Below are 18,069 nucleotides of genomic sequence, written 5' to 3'. Positions count from 1 at the left end.
CACATGGAAAACTAACTTAGTAAACTGACAACTCTACAAAATAATTTTTGAGCACCATGTTCACACTATAATAAAATATTAATTTATAATTATTAATGCAAATGCATGCATACCTTACCTCATTCATTTATCAGTAACTACTATAGTTATTGTGACTTTGAACTGAATTTTTCTGAACGCAGTTTTTGATTTATATATAACTTCCTGGTTGAGGAATCTGGTAAATGGTAGGATACTAAATTTACTAGTGTTACAAAAAAAGGAGACTGGAATATTATTTTGAAAATGTCACATCTTAATTAATGTGGTATGCTGAAAAGATAGATAACGTAGCATTGTCTATTGAATCATAAATGCTTATGTAAAATCTGTCTTGTTTCTGTTTTGTAATATGTCTGTGAGACATTACAGAATTACATAATGAACATTTCCTTTCCTCATATATGCTTCAATGGGTGAAATTCAGGTCTGAAAAGCATTCTGTAACTCAAAGCAAATGTTAATCAATTGTAAGTTACAAACTGTAAGGAATATAAAATCTAAAATTAGTGTCAGTATAAATGAGAAAGGATTTTCATTAAACACCTTTTAGTTGATTTTATATGAAATAAGTGACAGGATATTGTTTATGGTTATGTGTATGGACGGAGAAGTTTAAATACATGCCCTTGTGAATATTTTGAAAATTTAAATTATTTTTAAAATGGATTTATGATATAAAATCTGTATGTGTACATGTGTAAATTAAACTGAAATCACAACTTTTTTGTTTGGTAATCTCAAGACAAAGAGAAATCTGTATAAAGAAAATCACAGATACTAAATAGGATAATTTTCTAATATTAATAAGTCAGAATTAGTGTAAGAGAATCTAGACCAAAAGGAATTTTAGTGTAACTAGGCATCTCATTGGATAGAAAATAAATTTGAAACCCAGCAAGGCTAAGTGATTTTTTTCCAGGTCACACAACTGCTTGATCGTGTAACTGAATTTTCCCGAATTCCTTTCCAGTGTGTTTTTGTACGTATCACACTATTTATATGACTAAAGTATATATATTATGAACTAGTATTAAAATATAAATAAGTAACATTCTCTATTATGACAGAATTTTGTAAGTACTCTTATCTTGAATGGTGGATGAAAAAGATAATTTGATTGACTTCACATTAAAGAAATTTGGGGTTAGTTTTTCAAAACCTGTGATAAATTGAAGAACTAAAAGTAAATTTTTACAGTCAATACTGATTGTATTTTTGAACACAGTTGTGGGTTTAATGTACTTGAAATGGAGACTGTTTTTGAGATATCTATTTGTGCCACCGTATAATATGATAATATGCCGTAGTACACACCGCAGCATTCTGTCAATTGAGAAATGCTGCCTATTCTTGTCAATAAAGAGCAAACCATCACAACATAGTCTGACTTTTTTGCATAGAAAGTCAGTGGGGTGAAATTGCAGTCTAGGACTTATGGCATGAATAATCATGTATTTGTTATATATTATCATTACATAATGATTAAAAATATATACTTGGAATAGAGACTTTGGAGAAACATATTTCTATTCACTATACCCTACTGTGTATGTGTGTGTGTATATATATATATATATATTACGTTCCTATGTGTGTAAAGTGTGTGCATGTTTATATTAATATTCTATAACAGTCACTGAATTTGTTTTTGAAATCTTGTTTGGGGTTAGATTATTTGATGTAAGATTTGGGGTACCTTGCGATTATATGTATTATTGGGGACTTAATCTGATTAATTTAAATTTTTATACTTTTTTATAATACTATTTTTGAAAAATAAAAACACCTAACAATGAAAATAAAAAATCTCTACAATTTTAATCTGTGTTGTCAACTATATAGTAACCAGTCTATTTTAAATAAAATCAGAGAAAGCATAGTTATCAATTATTTGACGTGTAGTAGAGCACTTTGGGTGTAGTAGAGCACGTTGGGTTCAGCTTTGTTCTTTGTGTAATATTCATCTGATGAGGGAAATATATAAAGTGCAATAATGCATCCTAGATACTAAATTTCTATTTCAAACTCCTAGAAATCAAATGCACTTTTGGTATGTAGTATGTGTGTATGTACATGTGTCTGTTTAAGTTAAAAAGAATCATATTTAAATTGTAATTCTTTTATCTTAAAAAGATATACAATTTAATTGGTTGAAAGGACATAATCTTAGTGAAAAAATAATTTGCAACTTAATAATTAGAGAAATGTTGCAGGCTTTAAAAATTTTATATTAAATATGCAAATTTTGGTCAATATTAATTTTACTTCACCTTTCCATTATTTATTAAAATATTTTAATTTTATTACAAGTTAGATAATTTTTTTTTTTTTTGCAGTTTCTGGCCAGGGCTGGGTTTGAACCCGCCACCTCCGGCATACTGGCATATGAGGCCGGTGCCCTGCTCCTTTGAGCCGGGTAGGCACTGCCCCCTACCATTTTTTAAAACTCTCATGATCATTAGCTCTAACATGTTCCTTTCTGTGTGGTGTTTAGATTCAGAGAGATATACTTTCTCCTTGAAGAAAATTATATCACATATTTGGTACATTATTTTACATAAACCCAGTATATACTGAGGAAGATAATATTTCATCTTTTTGTTTCTCTCTTTATGTTTTTTAATAACTCACTGGGAATAAAAGTGTTATACCTCTATACATTTCTTAGAAAATCTATTGCCATTTTAAATTATTTTCTCTGGATAAGGGTACTCTTACATTTTTACAACAGATACTCACATTAATTTCTTTTAATTGGTCATTCAGAAACTGTGAAGCTCTTTATTCTCTTTATGTTTTATAGAAATGTTTGTTTCTTACATTAAAATATTAGTGGTAATAAACAATGAAGTTTCTAGTATTACACATATTCTATTATCTGCTTGCTGGCAAGGAGGGCAGTTTAGACATGACCTCTGACTTTAATTAAATTAAAAATAAAACAAATATGTCAGAAAATATAGAAAACTATTGTAAATATATTTTAACAAACAGTGATCAGGAGGCTGTCATACAAAGAAAGAACATTCTAGCATTACTTTTCTAATTTAAAAATTGCTAAAATATTGATAAATCTATTTAAAAGAAATGTCCTTCCAACAATGATATAAAGTATGAAAAGGATGGATTTTGATATGGATAACAGTTTTATTTCATTTAGCTATAACAATATAGAGACGATGACGATTCCTCATGCATGTCTAGTGCTTACTAAAAGAGCTGTCACATATTTGATGAATTATGAATTGAATACATGCACACCCATGTACTAAGTTACATTCGCTAACTCATGGATAAACTTTGGACGTTCTTAGACCCATTAAATGAAGAAGGGCGGATAGGGAAGATAGGAGAAATGGAAGTGACTTTTTTTCATTTATACATGTTATATAAAGAACTATGTCACCTTTTATATTTCCCCATGATATTTTCCATGAATTATCAGAGGATTCTTTTACTGTCCTGACTTCATTGCTTCTTTCTTATTGTATTTCTTATTATACTTCCTAACATGAATTTTAATTAATAAACATTAAAATCTTAAACTCATAATACTAACATTTTAAGAATACCTTTTTATGGGGAAAAAACCTAAGAGCAGGAACAGAGTGGGGACTTAAGTTCATTAAATCTGCTCTTTACTAATAATGGACTAGGCATCTATATATGCTAAGTTTTTAAAAATGCCTAATATAAATTTGATTAATGAATAGGAATTTGGACCTGCACTTCTGAAGTGATGAAACTCATTGTAAGAGATGTTTCCTCCCAATCATGCTATCTGTATGTTGTCTAACCAGGCAGCAGTTTATCACTCCAAACCCCATTTCCGTGTGTTGGCAGGGGTCGGGTGGGGTGTGTGTTTGTGTGTGTGTGAGTGTGCTTGTATGTTTTCCATTTTACCTTCTCAGGGTCAGAAAAAATTTATTTTTATAAGAATTATTATTAATTTCTTTACTCATTTAGATTTAAATGAGACTCATTACATTCATAGCTCTAAGAACAAATCATTTTATATAAAACCGATCTAAATTTTAGTATATCTAAGATATGAAAAGAGGGTTTTTCAGAATAAAACTAATCAAACTTATTCTTTTGTCCCCATTTGTTTCCATAAGAATATGAGTACCATGAGGGCAGGAACTTCTGTGTGTTCTGTTCATGATTTGTCTATAAATCTCCTTTGCCAAATATTTGAAGACTCATAGGTGGTTAATTGAAGGATGGTGACAGTTGGACAGAAGGAGGACTCTTTGACCCTGTGCTTTTCCTGTGTGGTACTAGAGACATTTTCTGTTCAATTAATGTATATCAGTACATTCACCATTACAGAGCTCAAGCCAGAAATATAAGTAATGTTAATTCACCCTTCTCACACATGCAAACTTATTGAAGTTTAGCCCAAGTATTTTTTTAAATGCAACAGATTGGAGTTTATCTTGGAAGGGTGCTTCCATCTGTGAAAACTGTCATTGAAAGAAGGAAGAACACTTTAAAATAAATCCACCAGCTGTATTGATAATCTTGTAGTGATATGAAGGGTTGAATATGATAAGACTATTTGTTAAATTAGTTATACCATATGACAGGATAGCTGGCTTGTGAGTTTTTCAGTTCTTGATAATGAATTTAAAAAAAATCATTAAATTGTAGAGGAATGACACTAATGAAGTTTCAAGCTATAATTTTAACATAAAAAGCAAAGAATTAAAGTTAAATTTATTTTAAAATTAACTCACCTAACTGGCACTTACTGGGACTAAGATCATGCTTTAAAAACCCTAAGGACTTACAGAAAATTCAGTAATGTACCTTCAAAATAGAGGTACATTAACGGGCCACAAAACACTCAATGCTGTACTTTTGTGTTTATTTGAAAACAACAAACATTTCAAACATCAGCATTGTCATTTAGATTTGTGTTAAAAGAGGGGATGAAAGTCCTCATGCTTTATACAGGAGTCTCTATACAAAATATTAGATATTTATCTTGCATTCCCCCTAACATAACTCAGTACATTTTTCTCCACACAATGGAATACCAGAATTCTTTGGACTGATAGAGTAAGATGAAAAAACCAGTTGAAGTGGTGTGTATTTTCTAGAAGGAGACTGCTGGCGTGTCTATAAAGTGTCCTTCTAAATTTAAATTTTCTAGCCTTTGCTTTTAAAAAAGGTTGAAGAGCTCATAGAGGAGAAATCAAACCTCTTGTATAGAAGGAAAACTTAAGAAATCTTTCCACTTGCTATGAGAGAAAAAATTGACATTGATCTTGACAGTCTGTATGGGAAGAGTTGAGGAAGTGTTCCCTTTCTAATATGTCTCGGAATGTCTTTGATTCTGAGTAGCCACATGGCTAAACAGTGGAGTTACCTGCCATTTCTTCAGAGTTATTTTTAAGAGATGGACTGTGACGATGCCTTTGTTTCTAAACCCTGCCTCTCTACTCTGTGATAGATGTGGTGCTTCCTTTTTTCGGTGTCATCTCTTTTACACTCTTCATCTTTCCTTTCCTTTTTGTGAATTTCCGCATCATCTATTCTGTAATTTTCTTAGTTTCTTACCACCAGAACCCTTCGATGAAAAAGCTTCAATTACATACTAAGCCCTTAGCTTGGCAGTCAGGATTCTCCATAATGTGATCCAAGCACATTTTTCAAATATATCCTCTAATCATCTTTTCCTAAGTAAATTAATTACTCCTGCTAAATTGCCAAGTCATCACACAAAAACCCATTCTATACTTCCTTGAATATTTACTCATATCAATCTAGAATAATTTGGATGTCATTCTCTATTATTTCTTTGCCCTGTTGCACCCAGAATAATTTGTCTGCCATCCACTAAAGCCCTAGACGGCTTACCCAGAAATAGCTTGATGTCAGGGAGCATATATTTGCTTTAAAACACACATACACATGTGGTTTATATTTAAAAGACATTCAGTGAATCCTATAAACCTTTAACAATTGAAAATCTTCCTTGAATTTTATTTTGGTAAAAGGGTTACACTTGAAATTGTGAAAATGTTGAAGAGTTATTAGATAATTTCATAGCCATTAATATGCATGGATCAGGCTCTAGTAATTTGAAAGCGATAACAAATCATGAGCTGAAGTATAATTTTAAATATTTTATTTGTTGTAGTTATTCAAATGTGTCTCTTTCTCTTCTTGTGTTATTATATTATGTGAAATCTTGAAACCCAATTTGAGGCTACTAAAACAATCAATATTCTTGTGGGAAGCACCATTACATGTTTAATTGGATTGTATTCTTTCTATGCTTTTTCCCCCAAATAGTCTTAAAAGTGATCTACTAATGACAGATCACATTTTTTTCAAGGTATTATTATTATGTAACAAGGACACTTGTAATTATTCAATGAGATTTTTAGTCAGTGAGTTACTCAATAAATATTTGATAATCAATCATGTCCTATATTTGACATGTCAAGTAAGAGGAGGAAAGAGTACTGACCCGTGGGTTTGAGATTATCTGGAGCAGTGATTAACTGCTCAGTTGTGTGTGCTGGTGGGATCAGTGGGCTTAAGCAGGAACTGAGAATGTTTGCTTAGGAATAGTATAATTAATTTGGCAATTGTTCATTTTGGCTATTGCTAAATAAAATTACCCAAAACTAGAAATTAAGGACAAGGAAATGACTGTAACTTTTTGTTTTCCTACGAAAGTATTATTGAAATACAAGGGGATAACTTAATTACTATTTAGTTTTGTAGGGAAAAGAACAGTTGGCGGACTCTGCTACTTAATATTAAATGTTTTGACTGTGAACTTACATGTAATTTGTAGATTTCTGTCCAATAGTGATGCCATTGATTTCTGTCCAGGAGAAAAATAACTGTAAAAGTTACATATTATTGCCCTCTGTGATATTGCCCAGTTTTGAATCTAATCTATTGTAATTTTTCCTTTATTAGGTTACCTATATAATTCCTAGTAATTCAAATGCACTTTTTAAAATATGAAAGCTTTATTGAGATATAGTTTACTTCCCACACCTTTGCTGATGTAAATGAGCTTGATAATTCAAAGATGTTAGGGATGTTTGCAGAGTTGCCACCATAGTCACAATCAATTTGAGAATATTTGTATCAGCCCCCCCCAAAGAAACCCTATCCCTATTAGCAGTTGTTCTCCATTTTGTCTCAGACCCCCAGTTCTAGAAAACCAGTAATGATTTCTGCCTTTACAGTTTTGCCTATAATGTAATCACATAGTCTATGGCTTATTGTGAATTCATTCTTTCACCTCGCATTATCTTTTCAAGGTTCGCCCATATTAGCATGTATGCATCATTACTTCCTTCTTACTTCCAAAATAATATCCACTTGTAGGAATATATCACATTTTATTTAACCATTCATTAGTTGGTAGGAAATTTTTTTTTTCACATTTTACCCATTATGAAAAATGCTGCTATGCACATTAGTGTATGAGTTTTCACATGGGCTTATGTTTTCATTTCTCTTGCATATACATCAAAGAATGGAATCGCTGGGTCATATGGTAAATTTGGTAAATCACTCTATTTTTAACCTATGAGGAACTGTCAAACATTTTTTTCCAAGACACTACAGCATCTTCCAATCCCATCAGTAATGTATGGGTTCCAGCTTTTCTGCAACATCACTACAACTTTTTATTGTTTGTCTTTTTGACCATAGCCAGTCAAGTGTGTCAAAAGCGATACCATTGTGGTTTTGATTTGCATTTCTGTGATGGCTAAGGGCTGCGAGTATAAGTCTTGTGCTTACTGGCCATTTGAATATCTTATAAATAAGATAAATTTTTATTCTAATTCATTATTTATTTTAATTGGATTGTTTGACTTTTTATTATTGAGCTGCATTCCTTTTATATTCTAGATGCAAATCCCTTATCACGTATCTGATTTGCAAATGTTTTCTCCCATTCAGGGGGTTGTCTTTTCACTTTCTTGATGGTGTCTTTTGAAGAACAAAAGTTTTTAATTTTGATGAAATCCAATTTATCTCCTTTTTTTGTTGTTGCTGTGCTTTTGAGGTCATATCTAAGACGTCATTGCCTAATCCAATGTTATAAACATTTACTACTATGTTGTCTTTTAAGACTTTGCCATGTGGATGTTCATTATTCTAGCATCATTTATTGAAATGATTATTTCCTGGGCAGCACCTGTGGCTCAGTGAGTAAGGCGCCGGCCCCATATACCGAAGGTGGCAGGTTCAAACCCAGCCCTGGCCAAAAACTGCAAAAAAAAAAAAAAAAAAAAAGGTATACAAGATGAAATGATTATTTCCTATTGAATTGTCTTGGAATCCCTTTAAAAATTAACTATACCATGGGAAAAACTCTATATAGAATCATAATTCTGTCATATTAGTCTGTATGTTTATCCTTATGTCAATACCATACCGTCTTTGTTACTATAGCTTTGTAGTAAGCTTTGGAATCAGGAAGTATGAATCCTCCAACTTCATTCTTATTTTTCATGATTGTTTGGCTGTTTTGGTGGGATGGATTTCTATTTGAATTTTAGGATCAGCTAGTTAGTTTTTGCTAAGAAGTCAGCTGGGATTTTAATGGAGATTGCATTCAAGCTTAAGATGAATTTTGGGAGTATCACCAACAAGAAGAATTTATGGCAGGATATAGTCAGACACCTTTGGAATGGAAATTATTTACTAAACATAGTATTTTCAATGTCATTTTTAAAAAACTGAATAGCTGTTCATTTTTCAATATACTACCCTGTTTCCCCGAAAATAAGACTGTGTCTTATTTTAAGGTGTGCTCCCAAAGATGTGCTAGAACTTATTTTCAGGTGACGTCTTATCTTTCCTGTAAGTAAGTCTTATTTTCGGGGAAACAGGGTATGTACTGAATATACCTATGTGTCAAATACTCTGCTAGTTTTTAGTGAATAGTTCCTGATAGTAAATAATCTAACCTGTGCATCTTATATGTACATCTTGATATTCAATTCAATTACCTAATAGAACAAGTAATATATTTGTAATTAGTTGGATATTTAAGGTATGTTGTTACATAGTAAAATGATATTTTATGTTGTTTTTGTAGAACTATTATGGAGCTGCCAAGATGATTTTTTCTGACAACCCACTTGGTCTGACGTGTGGAATGGTGTGCCCAACCTCTGATCTTTGTGTAGGTGGATGCAATCTATATGCCACTGAAGAAGGGCCAATCAATATTGGTGGATTGCAGCAATTTGCTACTGAGGTATGTAGAATGTGTACACAGCCCCATCCTCACCCCTTTCCAAGCACAGAGATGTTAAAATAACTTTAATCCTTGGTATTCTGTTGATACCCAACATTTTTAGTGTGATACATAGCTAAAGAGTAAGTGTTTTGTGCAATAAGCAGTATTTTTATTCAACAGCTTGGCTACAAAAATGAAAGTTTATAAAACCATATGTCAAATTAGTTGCAGTCCCAGCAGGTTATTAAAATACTTTGACTGAAAGTATATAAATTAGATGATCTGGAAATAGAACTTATTCATTAACTTTACATTGAAGTGTGGCAAAGAGACCCTTTTATGAGAAGGCTATCTTCCTTCACTGATCTTTTCCCTGAAACTCTCTTTAATCTTTACAGCTTGCAATACTGCATGTTTTGTAATATTCTTTCAGTAATAGAGGTTAGAGACTTTTTGAAATCTCTGGAACTGAGAAATATTCTTTAACAACACTAAGAAAATCATTACATTTTGTAAATTTATAGATTGGAAGATCTTTTACTTGAATACATGTACAAATATATAATGAAATAAGTGAAAGTATATTTTTAGTATTTATTCCACAGGCTGTCATCTTAACTTTCTCTTTTATAATCCTTTACAAATGTCTTTGATTCTCTGAGACACCCTGTGCTCTCTGGAGTCCCTTATTTGGAGTCCACAAGCAGGTCAATTCCCATGTATCATTTAATGATCAGCTTATACAGAGGTTACAGTGAGATTTTGGAATCTTTAGGGACTAGTTGGCTACAAAGTTGAATTAAGTGCTTGTAACCCTAGATATTTAGTTAATGACTTACCAGATCTGTTTTTGTCAACTTAGGCACAATGTATTCCTTCCTTTTAAGACCAGTCCCATAATATTTCTCAAGCTTAAATCTCACATTGCTTTTAGTAATAAATCAATGTTATTCCCTTCCTGCTTCCTGACAGGTTAATTCTAAGGAAGGGCTCCTAGGAATAAGAAAATAGAAACGATTTGAGGTTGTGAGTTGTTGCAATAAATTCTTAGAGTTAATTTTTCTTACCCAATTCAAAATTGCATTAGGCTTACCTGACTAGCGCATCACGTGATCTTTATAACTTGTGAAAATCATTAGTTGATGGAGAAGATTCACTTGGATTCCTCCCCATCTTTCTTTGGGGAGTACCTCTTCATTAATCAAGACAGCCTTGCACAGGATATGGGAAATAAAAGGTTGTACACTATGTGCATCCACTAATGCAACATTTCAAAACAAAATTAGTTAAAATGATACCATTTGTCAGTGATTTGGACTTGAGAGACAGCACAGCAGGAAAAACAGAGAGTGAAAGGAAAAGAAAAAAGAGAGAAGGAAAAGGGGCAAGCGCCTGTGGCTCAGAGGAGCAGGGCGTCGGCCCCATATGCCGGAGGCGGTGGGTTCAAACCCAGCCCTGGCCAAAGACTGCAAAAAAAAAAAAAAAAAAAAAAAAAAAGAGGAAGGAAAGGAAAGAAGGGAGGAAGGAGAGAAAGAGAGAAAGAAAAGAGAAAAATACATGGACAGGGTGTGGTGGCTCATGCTGTAATCTTAGCACTCTGGGAGGCGGAGGTAGGAGAATTGCTTCAACTCAGGAGTTTGAGACAAGCTTGAGGAAAGAGAGATCCTATCTCTACTAAAATTAGAAAAATTAGCCAAATGTTGTGAAAGGAATCTATAGCCCTAAATATTTGGAAGGCTGAGGAGGGAGGATCACTTGAGCCCAAGAATTTGAGGTTGCTGTGAGCTAGGCTAGGGGCTAGGTTCTAGCCAGGGCACTCTAGCCTGGGGGCATAGGCATAGTGAGACTATCTCTAAAAACAAACAAATAAAAAAAAAAGAAAGAAAGAAAGAGAAAATATCCCTTTGGGATCTCTGGAACTCTACTGTATGGGAACACTATCCCTTTGGGAACTCATTTCTACTGCTGTTCCTAAAGCAGAGTCTATTTAAGATGGAGTTCAGAGTTTCTCATGTACCTCACTGCTACACAGAATTAATTAGAAGCTCACTAAAATTTGAGAGCCTGTGCCCACTTAGGACATTATATAAATATCACCCAGTGATGAGTTGTGGATAGATTAGGACTGTAATGCATGCATTTTATTGAATCAAGGTATTTAGAATAGGAAGGAATCTTCCTACGTCATTCCAATAATACTTGGTATAACTATGGTTTCAGTATGAAATCATGAAGAAAATCAACTCTGTGGGGTCGATTTCCCTGTGGGAAACTACCTAGAAAACTATGTAGAAAACTTCCCTGCTTTCTATCATTTTTTTAGGCTGGCCAATTAGGGTGAATTGTAGAAATCCCTGTATTCTCAAAGTCAAAGTGTGTTTTTTTTAAATTTACCTGTCAAAGTTGTGATGAAGATAAGCAAAACATGAGTAGCATATTGAATGAATATCAGTGAAAAAAGAGTGGGAAGTACAAAATGTGTTTTTTCAAACTACTAAACTATTGATATAAGCATTTAAGCTGAAGTGCAACAAGATGCAAATAATTTTATGTTTTGATTGTTTGATAGAAAACAATGATTGATTTTTGACCTTTAAAGAAATACAAATCTATTTTCAACCAAATTAAGCAAAGGTTAGGAAAGCAGAATAAAATGGTGTGATATTTTTCAAAATTGTTTTTCCTATAACTCATAAATTATTTCAAAAATATCAACTCAGTGGTCTGCCACTATTGGTTAGATCCATATCTTACACTTCTTGTTTTCAAAACAAGTATATGATTTGGAGGGATTGTAGTATTAAATGGAATAAAGCACACAAAGATTTCCTGCAGTAGAATAAAAAGACTAGCTGCTTTTTCTGGTCCTGTGTTGTCATTGCTATTCAACCCTTTACTATTTCCACATTTGCAGTATGAATCCTATAACCTTGCTTCAGACAGTTTTGTCTGTCCGTGCAATAAATCGGCTACAAGCATAATTATGACCCTCTCTAGAAGACGGTTTTCCCCAGTAATAATATTGTAAGCCTATAATAATATTGCTTTAATAAAATAACTTTAAAATATTTTATCAATCTCAGAAGGATTTTTATATTTATTTGTACAAATATAACCCTTTTGAAAATTTTCTTTTGAAAAGCATTTGAGTATTACTTTGAATTTTCAAGAAATGATATATTTATTACATTTCATAGATAAACTGTACCCTCATTGCTTCTCTGATTTAATAATGTATCACTGGAAAATGAGGAAGACATGACAATGCGTCTTTCTACCCATTGCCTGAAATTTGATAAAATGATTTTAAATAGAAAATTTGCTGCACATCCAATCATTTCCTTCTTACTGACATAAGAAGAGAGAAAGTGAGGGAGGCACTGTAGAAAATTAAAATTCTAAGATTCTAAAATGTGACTATTATAGTGAATGAAGTCTAGAAATTTAGTACTTAAATTATTGCCTCAAATCTGAACATTTAGGGATATGCTAGATTATTAAATTGTTATCGAAATATTTATTTTTCACAAAAAATATTCTATACCAATTAGACTTTTCTAATACCAATTAAATATATGTTTATTATGGTACATACTTCTTGGCACTTTTATTTAGGAGTTATATTTTTAGTTAAGAATGGAATGACAAATGCAATTTTGGGCTAAGTCAAATGACTCATTGAGAGAAGAGTTATCTCTAGATTTTTCTTTAATTGTATATCTCAGCATATTTTCTTACTGTTTCCCCTCATTTGACATTAAGCATTTCTTATTTAATCAGAATATGCCATTTGTATTAATGCAAGAGTTTCTCATGTAATTGATAAAAGTTATTTTGTTTTATGTACGTCAAATTAAACATACCAGGTCTGACAATTACGTTTGTGAACTTGCCACCATTTGCTCAGGTTGGAAGCTCTGTACAAGCAACTCAGTAAGGTTTCATATCTCTGGTATATCAGTATCTCACAGCTGTGTTCATGGCAACATGTGGCAGTGTCTTACTGAGTGGTGTTCATTATTGTTGCATGTTTTTATTTGCCACCATCAGAATGTTGGGGCTTGAATTAGAGCAATGAACAAACGTGAAATTTCTTGTTAAACTTGGAAAGAGTAAAAGTGAAATCAGGGGCATGTTAGTCCAAGTTTCTGGGGATAATGCCTTAAGGAAAATGGCAGTGTTTAAATTGATTAAACATTTTTCGTATGTGAGAGAAAGTATCACTGATAAGCAGCCAGTAATGAACAGAACTGATGAAAACATTGCAAAAATGCACCAAATTGTACTTCAAAATTGTCAGGTGACTAGGAGAAGCATAGCAGACCAAGTGAACATTGATAGAGAAACAGTTAGGAAAGCCTTAACTGAAAATCTTGGCCATCAACTCATGTTTCTTGCCTCCCGACAATGCACCAGCTAACACAGCACTGTCTAAGAGAGAGTTTTTTAAGCTAGTAAATAATTAACTATAGTAAAGTACCCTCCCTACTCACCTGATCTGGCCTAGTGACTTTTTTTCTATACCCAAAGTTAAAGAAATACTGAAAGAAATATATTTTTTATGACATTTGGGACTTTAAGGGATGGTCATTTCCAGAGAAAGAGTTCCAAAATTGCTTTGAAGGGTGGATTAGGCACTGGTGTTAGCACATACCTACGCAACGGGAGCACTTTGAAGGTGACTATAGTGACATTCAGCAATTAGGTATGCAGCCCTTTTTCTAGGATGTGTTCACAAATTTAGTTGTCAGACTTGCAATTTTCTTGCAATTTTCTTTCAGTTGTCAGACAGAATTTTCTTCAGTCATTCAAAAGAGGAGTATTTATGCATAAACTAAAATGTGAGGTTGGATATACTCCAGCTGTGTGTTAAAAATAGGTAATCAAATATCTGAGATAGTTTAGAGACTGAATAATGTATTATTAATAATTAGTCCAGGGCAGCAGACATGAACTAGGACTATCCCATGTAATCTGGCTTCTGTGAACAACCAGTGTAAGAAGCTCCCAGTAGCTAAGGAGTCAATTAATCAAATAAACATTGAGCACCGATTCAAACTAAGCATGTTAGGCTTCTTCTAAACTATGGGTGCAGAAAAACACTGTAGTTTCACAGGAAATAATAAAAGCCAACAATTGACATTTTGTAGAACACTGAGTAAGACATACGCTTTTACATTGGCATTCGTGAACTGATAATCCAACCTCCATTAATTTTTGTCAACTTGGTATTGGAGGTGATTAGACCTTAGTGCAAAGAAAAGTATCAGGCAGGGAGCAAATGTAGAGTTATAATGAACCATATTTGTATAGCACTTCAATACGATTTCGTAATATCTCCCTTTAAAATGTTGGCAAATCCTTGAAGCATATAAACAGGTTAATATTTTTTCCATTGTGGAAACAAGAAAACTAAGAATCAAACTGATTAAAAATTGCAGTTAACATTAAACAAATTCCTAGTGTCATATATAATGTTAAATGCTTTTCTTAGAGCATATATTACCAAAACAGTTTTATTTTTTCTTTCTCCTTTGACAGCAATAGTGTTCTGACGCCATGTGTGAATTCAGATTATATGGGACTTGAGATAACAAAATTTGGGGATTCTTTTTATTAAAAATCATATCAGAACAATACTATAAAATTGAAATACAAGGTCTTAGAATGAGCCTATGCAATAGGAGGCCTAGAAACTGAAGCTTTTCCTACAGTTTCAGTTCATTTGGAAAGGCCAAGTTTGATTATGTGATAATTGGTATGTGAGTTATCTTAGGAATAATCAGCGTGTTTATGGTACAATTTGGTAAGCTGGTCAATAAGATTTATCAGTTCAAGTTCCTTATCTGAAATTAAGATAAATGATCATGTTAATCAAAGATAACAAATATTTATGGCTAATATATTTCACAGGTCATTTATAAATAGGATGTGAATTGGAGAATAGTAAGATCAATGATATCTCAAACTTGCCCTATTATCCCAAACTTTTATTACTTTAAGTAAAATTCCTCCTTTCTATTTGTATCTAACATGGTATTATCAATAGTTTGTTACATTGTTTATACACAAACATACAAATGGTAATTATTTCTGACAGAAATAAGATGTAAGTGAAAAATATACATTAAATAGTAATAAAATAAATAATTTTTGCCAGGGATGTGAGGCAAAATAAAGTAGCTACATGAGAATAGGCAAAATGGGTGGCTTTCTGGCATCTGTTAAGACTTGATCTGCATCTTTCTATTTGATATTAAAGGATGATTAATATAAAGGAATAAAGTCTTCATAGATTACAGTAAATGTCTAACATTCTTCTCCAAAAATCTTAGGAAATCTATTAAAAATTCTCAGCGCTTGCCACAATGATTGAAAATAAAACTGTGGGACTGGATGAATTGCCGGATAATTTTCATTACACTATTTTAGGTTGTTTTAAAATTTTAACTTAGTATATAGAGCCTTAAAACATAAAAATAAATGGTAGTCACTGAGAGGTGGTAACTTTGGACTTTTTCAAAATTTTATAGTTGAGATTAATTGCCAATAGTTTTTTCTAAATTTGTTTTTTCTTTTTTAAAGTCCAAATATCTATAATCTCATGGATAACTTATAGTTCAGAATGATGGCCTTTCATTGGTTTTTGTCTTAACAACTTAAAAAAAAAAGTATATTTTCATACATATATGTGATGAATAGTAGTATAAAGTAGTTTAATGCAATGTTACTCCATGAGCATGAATCACTTGCAAAAGGCATCATGCTATGAGGTAAAATTTAAGCCACCCATTTTGCTCTAAAGAATAGTGATAAATAAAATTTAATAACACAGAAAAATATCATAAGCTGAACTAGAAAGGAAGATAAATGCCTGTGGGGTCTATAAAAGGTATGGGAATATTCACTGTAAACGGTGAGCTTTGCTCACTCTGTACCAGTCTCTGCATTAATAATCAGGGCCTGCTGGGGGGACAGTTGACTGGTCTGGGGTAATGAGTACTAATGATGTCTTGCATGGTAGAGGCTTGGACTCGCCTATACTTAGGAGAAAGGTATACAAATTGGTTCAATAACGTACAAAGCTAGGGCTTATATAGCTGCACAAGGATACAGAGAAAGCTGTGCAGCCAGTGCTTTGGGTATGCCGTGAGAGCCACGGTAACTTGCTTCTGTGATGGTGGTAATGTCCCCTGGGCTATAGCCCTGGACTTTCCTTAAGGGACCGAAGTCTGCAGTAGAAGAGAGGCAGGAGTGTAGTTGAGTGGAGGCCATAGATGCTAAAAACAAGAAGAGGAGTGCAAAGAAAGATAAAAACATGTCAGTCAGTACAATCTGAAATAAAAAGTTAGAGACCTTACTAGAACAGCAAATCTATCAGTGATAATCAAAAGACTAAACTGCTGGGACATAACTTCATCGCAATAAAACTCAAATTGTGCTATAATAAGGCCTTTAAAAATAACAGGCATAAAATAATATCCATAAAAATAATATAAAATGATAGGGAAAAAATCCTAGTGAGTTTAATATAAAAGTAGTTTGGTGGAAATATTTGCTGTGATGAAGCAATAGAAAAGTTTAGGTTTGGACTTGGATAAAGGCACACATTTCAGAACTAAAAGAAAAAATGATCTGAGAAATTCAACCCGACAGTGAGGCCATCCATAAAGGCATTTTCAGATATTTTATATCTAAAATGGTTTAACATTCTCCTTTTTATAAGAATCGGGAAGAGCTGTCATTAGAATGAAAGAAACAAACTTGAAATGAAAAAGAGAAGAAAAAATGATGAGCAAAAAATTTAAAAATTCAAACGTGTCAGTAAATATAATTAAATATTGACTAGAGAGTAATAACAACTTTTTCTGACATGTTGAAAATAAAGATGGAAATAAATGTTACATAATACTGACAAAGATATTTTGGATGAGAAAAAATAAGTAGGTTAATTTGAGTAAAGCTTATTAGATTGATTTAGGACATCTTTAGAGCTTTTTTTAACCCAACTAATACAATGTTAGTGCATCTTGTCATTCATTTGTGCAATGTTTATCAAAACTAACCATGTCCTAGGTCACAACTGGTGACTAATAAATGTGCAGAAAACCTCTGATTCTGGTTGGTTCCACTCATAAATTTTAAGTAAGGCAACATAGTAATGTGTACACAAGTTTATAAATATTGCATATTTAAGAGATTTATTCTCTATATCATTATTTATTTTTCTCTTCCAAATTAATTATAAAGTAAGTAATAAGCAATCTTTCTCCATTTAAACTTCTCAAAGGTAAATGAATTTCATCTCATTAATTAAATAACTCAAGAAATTAAAACCAGCAAAATGAAAACTAATATATTATCTTTATTAAGCTTTCTCTTGGATCTACAGTAATGAAATAATATTCCTTTGGAGATTTTCAGAAACCATTTTTACTTTATAATGAGATCAAGTTATATATGTGCTTTAATGTAAATATCTTATGAGGTATGCAGAATGAAACCATCTTTTGGCAATTCATCCTTCAATTAATAAAGATATTCTGAAATGTCCAAGAATATTTTTTTCTTGGATTTTCTGTATAGTTCATATTTGTTATAGCTTCATAAGTAAGAACAAGCAGAGTAATTGAGGAAGAATTTTAGATATCAGACATTCATTTTTTTTATGTTATTTTAGGAAGTAAGGAAGATTAAATTGAGAAAATATCCTTGCATTTATAAAATTATGTCCTTTTTCATTATAGACTAATATATAATGATTAGAAAATTAATACCATTTCTGTTTCTGGAATGTG

General features: G+C 32.3%; 1 protein-coding gene across 8 annotated transcripts in view; it reads left to right on the top strand.

Moving 5' to 3' along the window:
• DPYD (dihydropyrimidine dehydrogenase) overlaps positions 1-18,069 on the top strand; it is an 883,000-nt gene that overhangs the window by 220,171 nt on the left and 644,760 nt on the right. For all 8 annotated transcript variants that reach the window (XR_008380177.1, XM_053591597.1, XM_053591598.1 and 5 more), the window contains one exon: positions 9,128-9,289. Coding sequence is in view for 7 of the 8 variants with exons in the window: in XM_053591597.1 (XP_053447572.1) it covers positions 9,128-9,289 (162 nt within the window). In the remaining variant the exon portion in view is untranslated. The remainder of the gene's footprint in view (positions 1-9,127; positions 9,290-18,069) is intronic.

The sequence above is a fragment of the Nycticebus coucang genome, chromosome 5, assembly GCF_027406575.1.
Source record: "Nycticebus coucang isolate mNycCou1 chromosome 5, mNycCou1.pri, whole genome shotgun sequence".
Taxonomy (NCBI): domain Eukaryota; kingdom Metazoa; phylum Chordata; class Mammalia; order Primates; family Lorisidae; genus Nycticebus; species Nycticebus coucang.
This window is presented reverse-complemented; position numbering and strand designations above follow the sequence as displayed.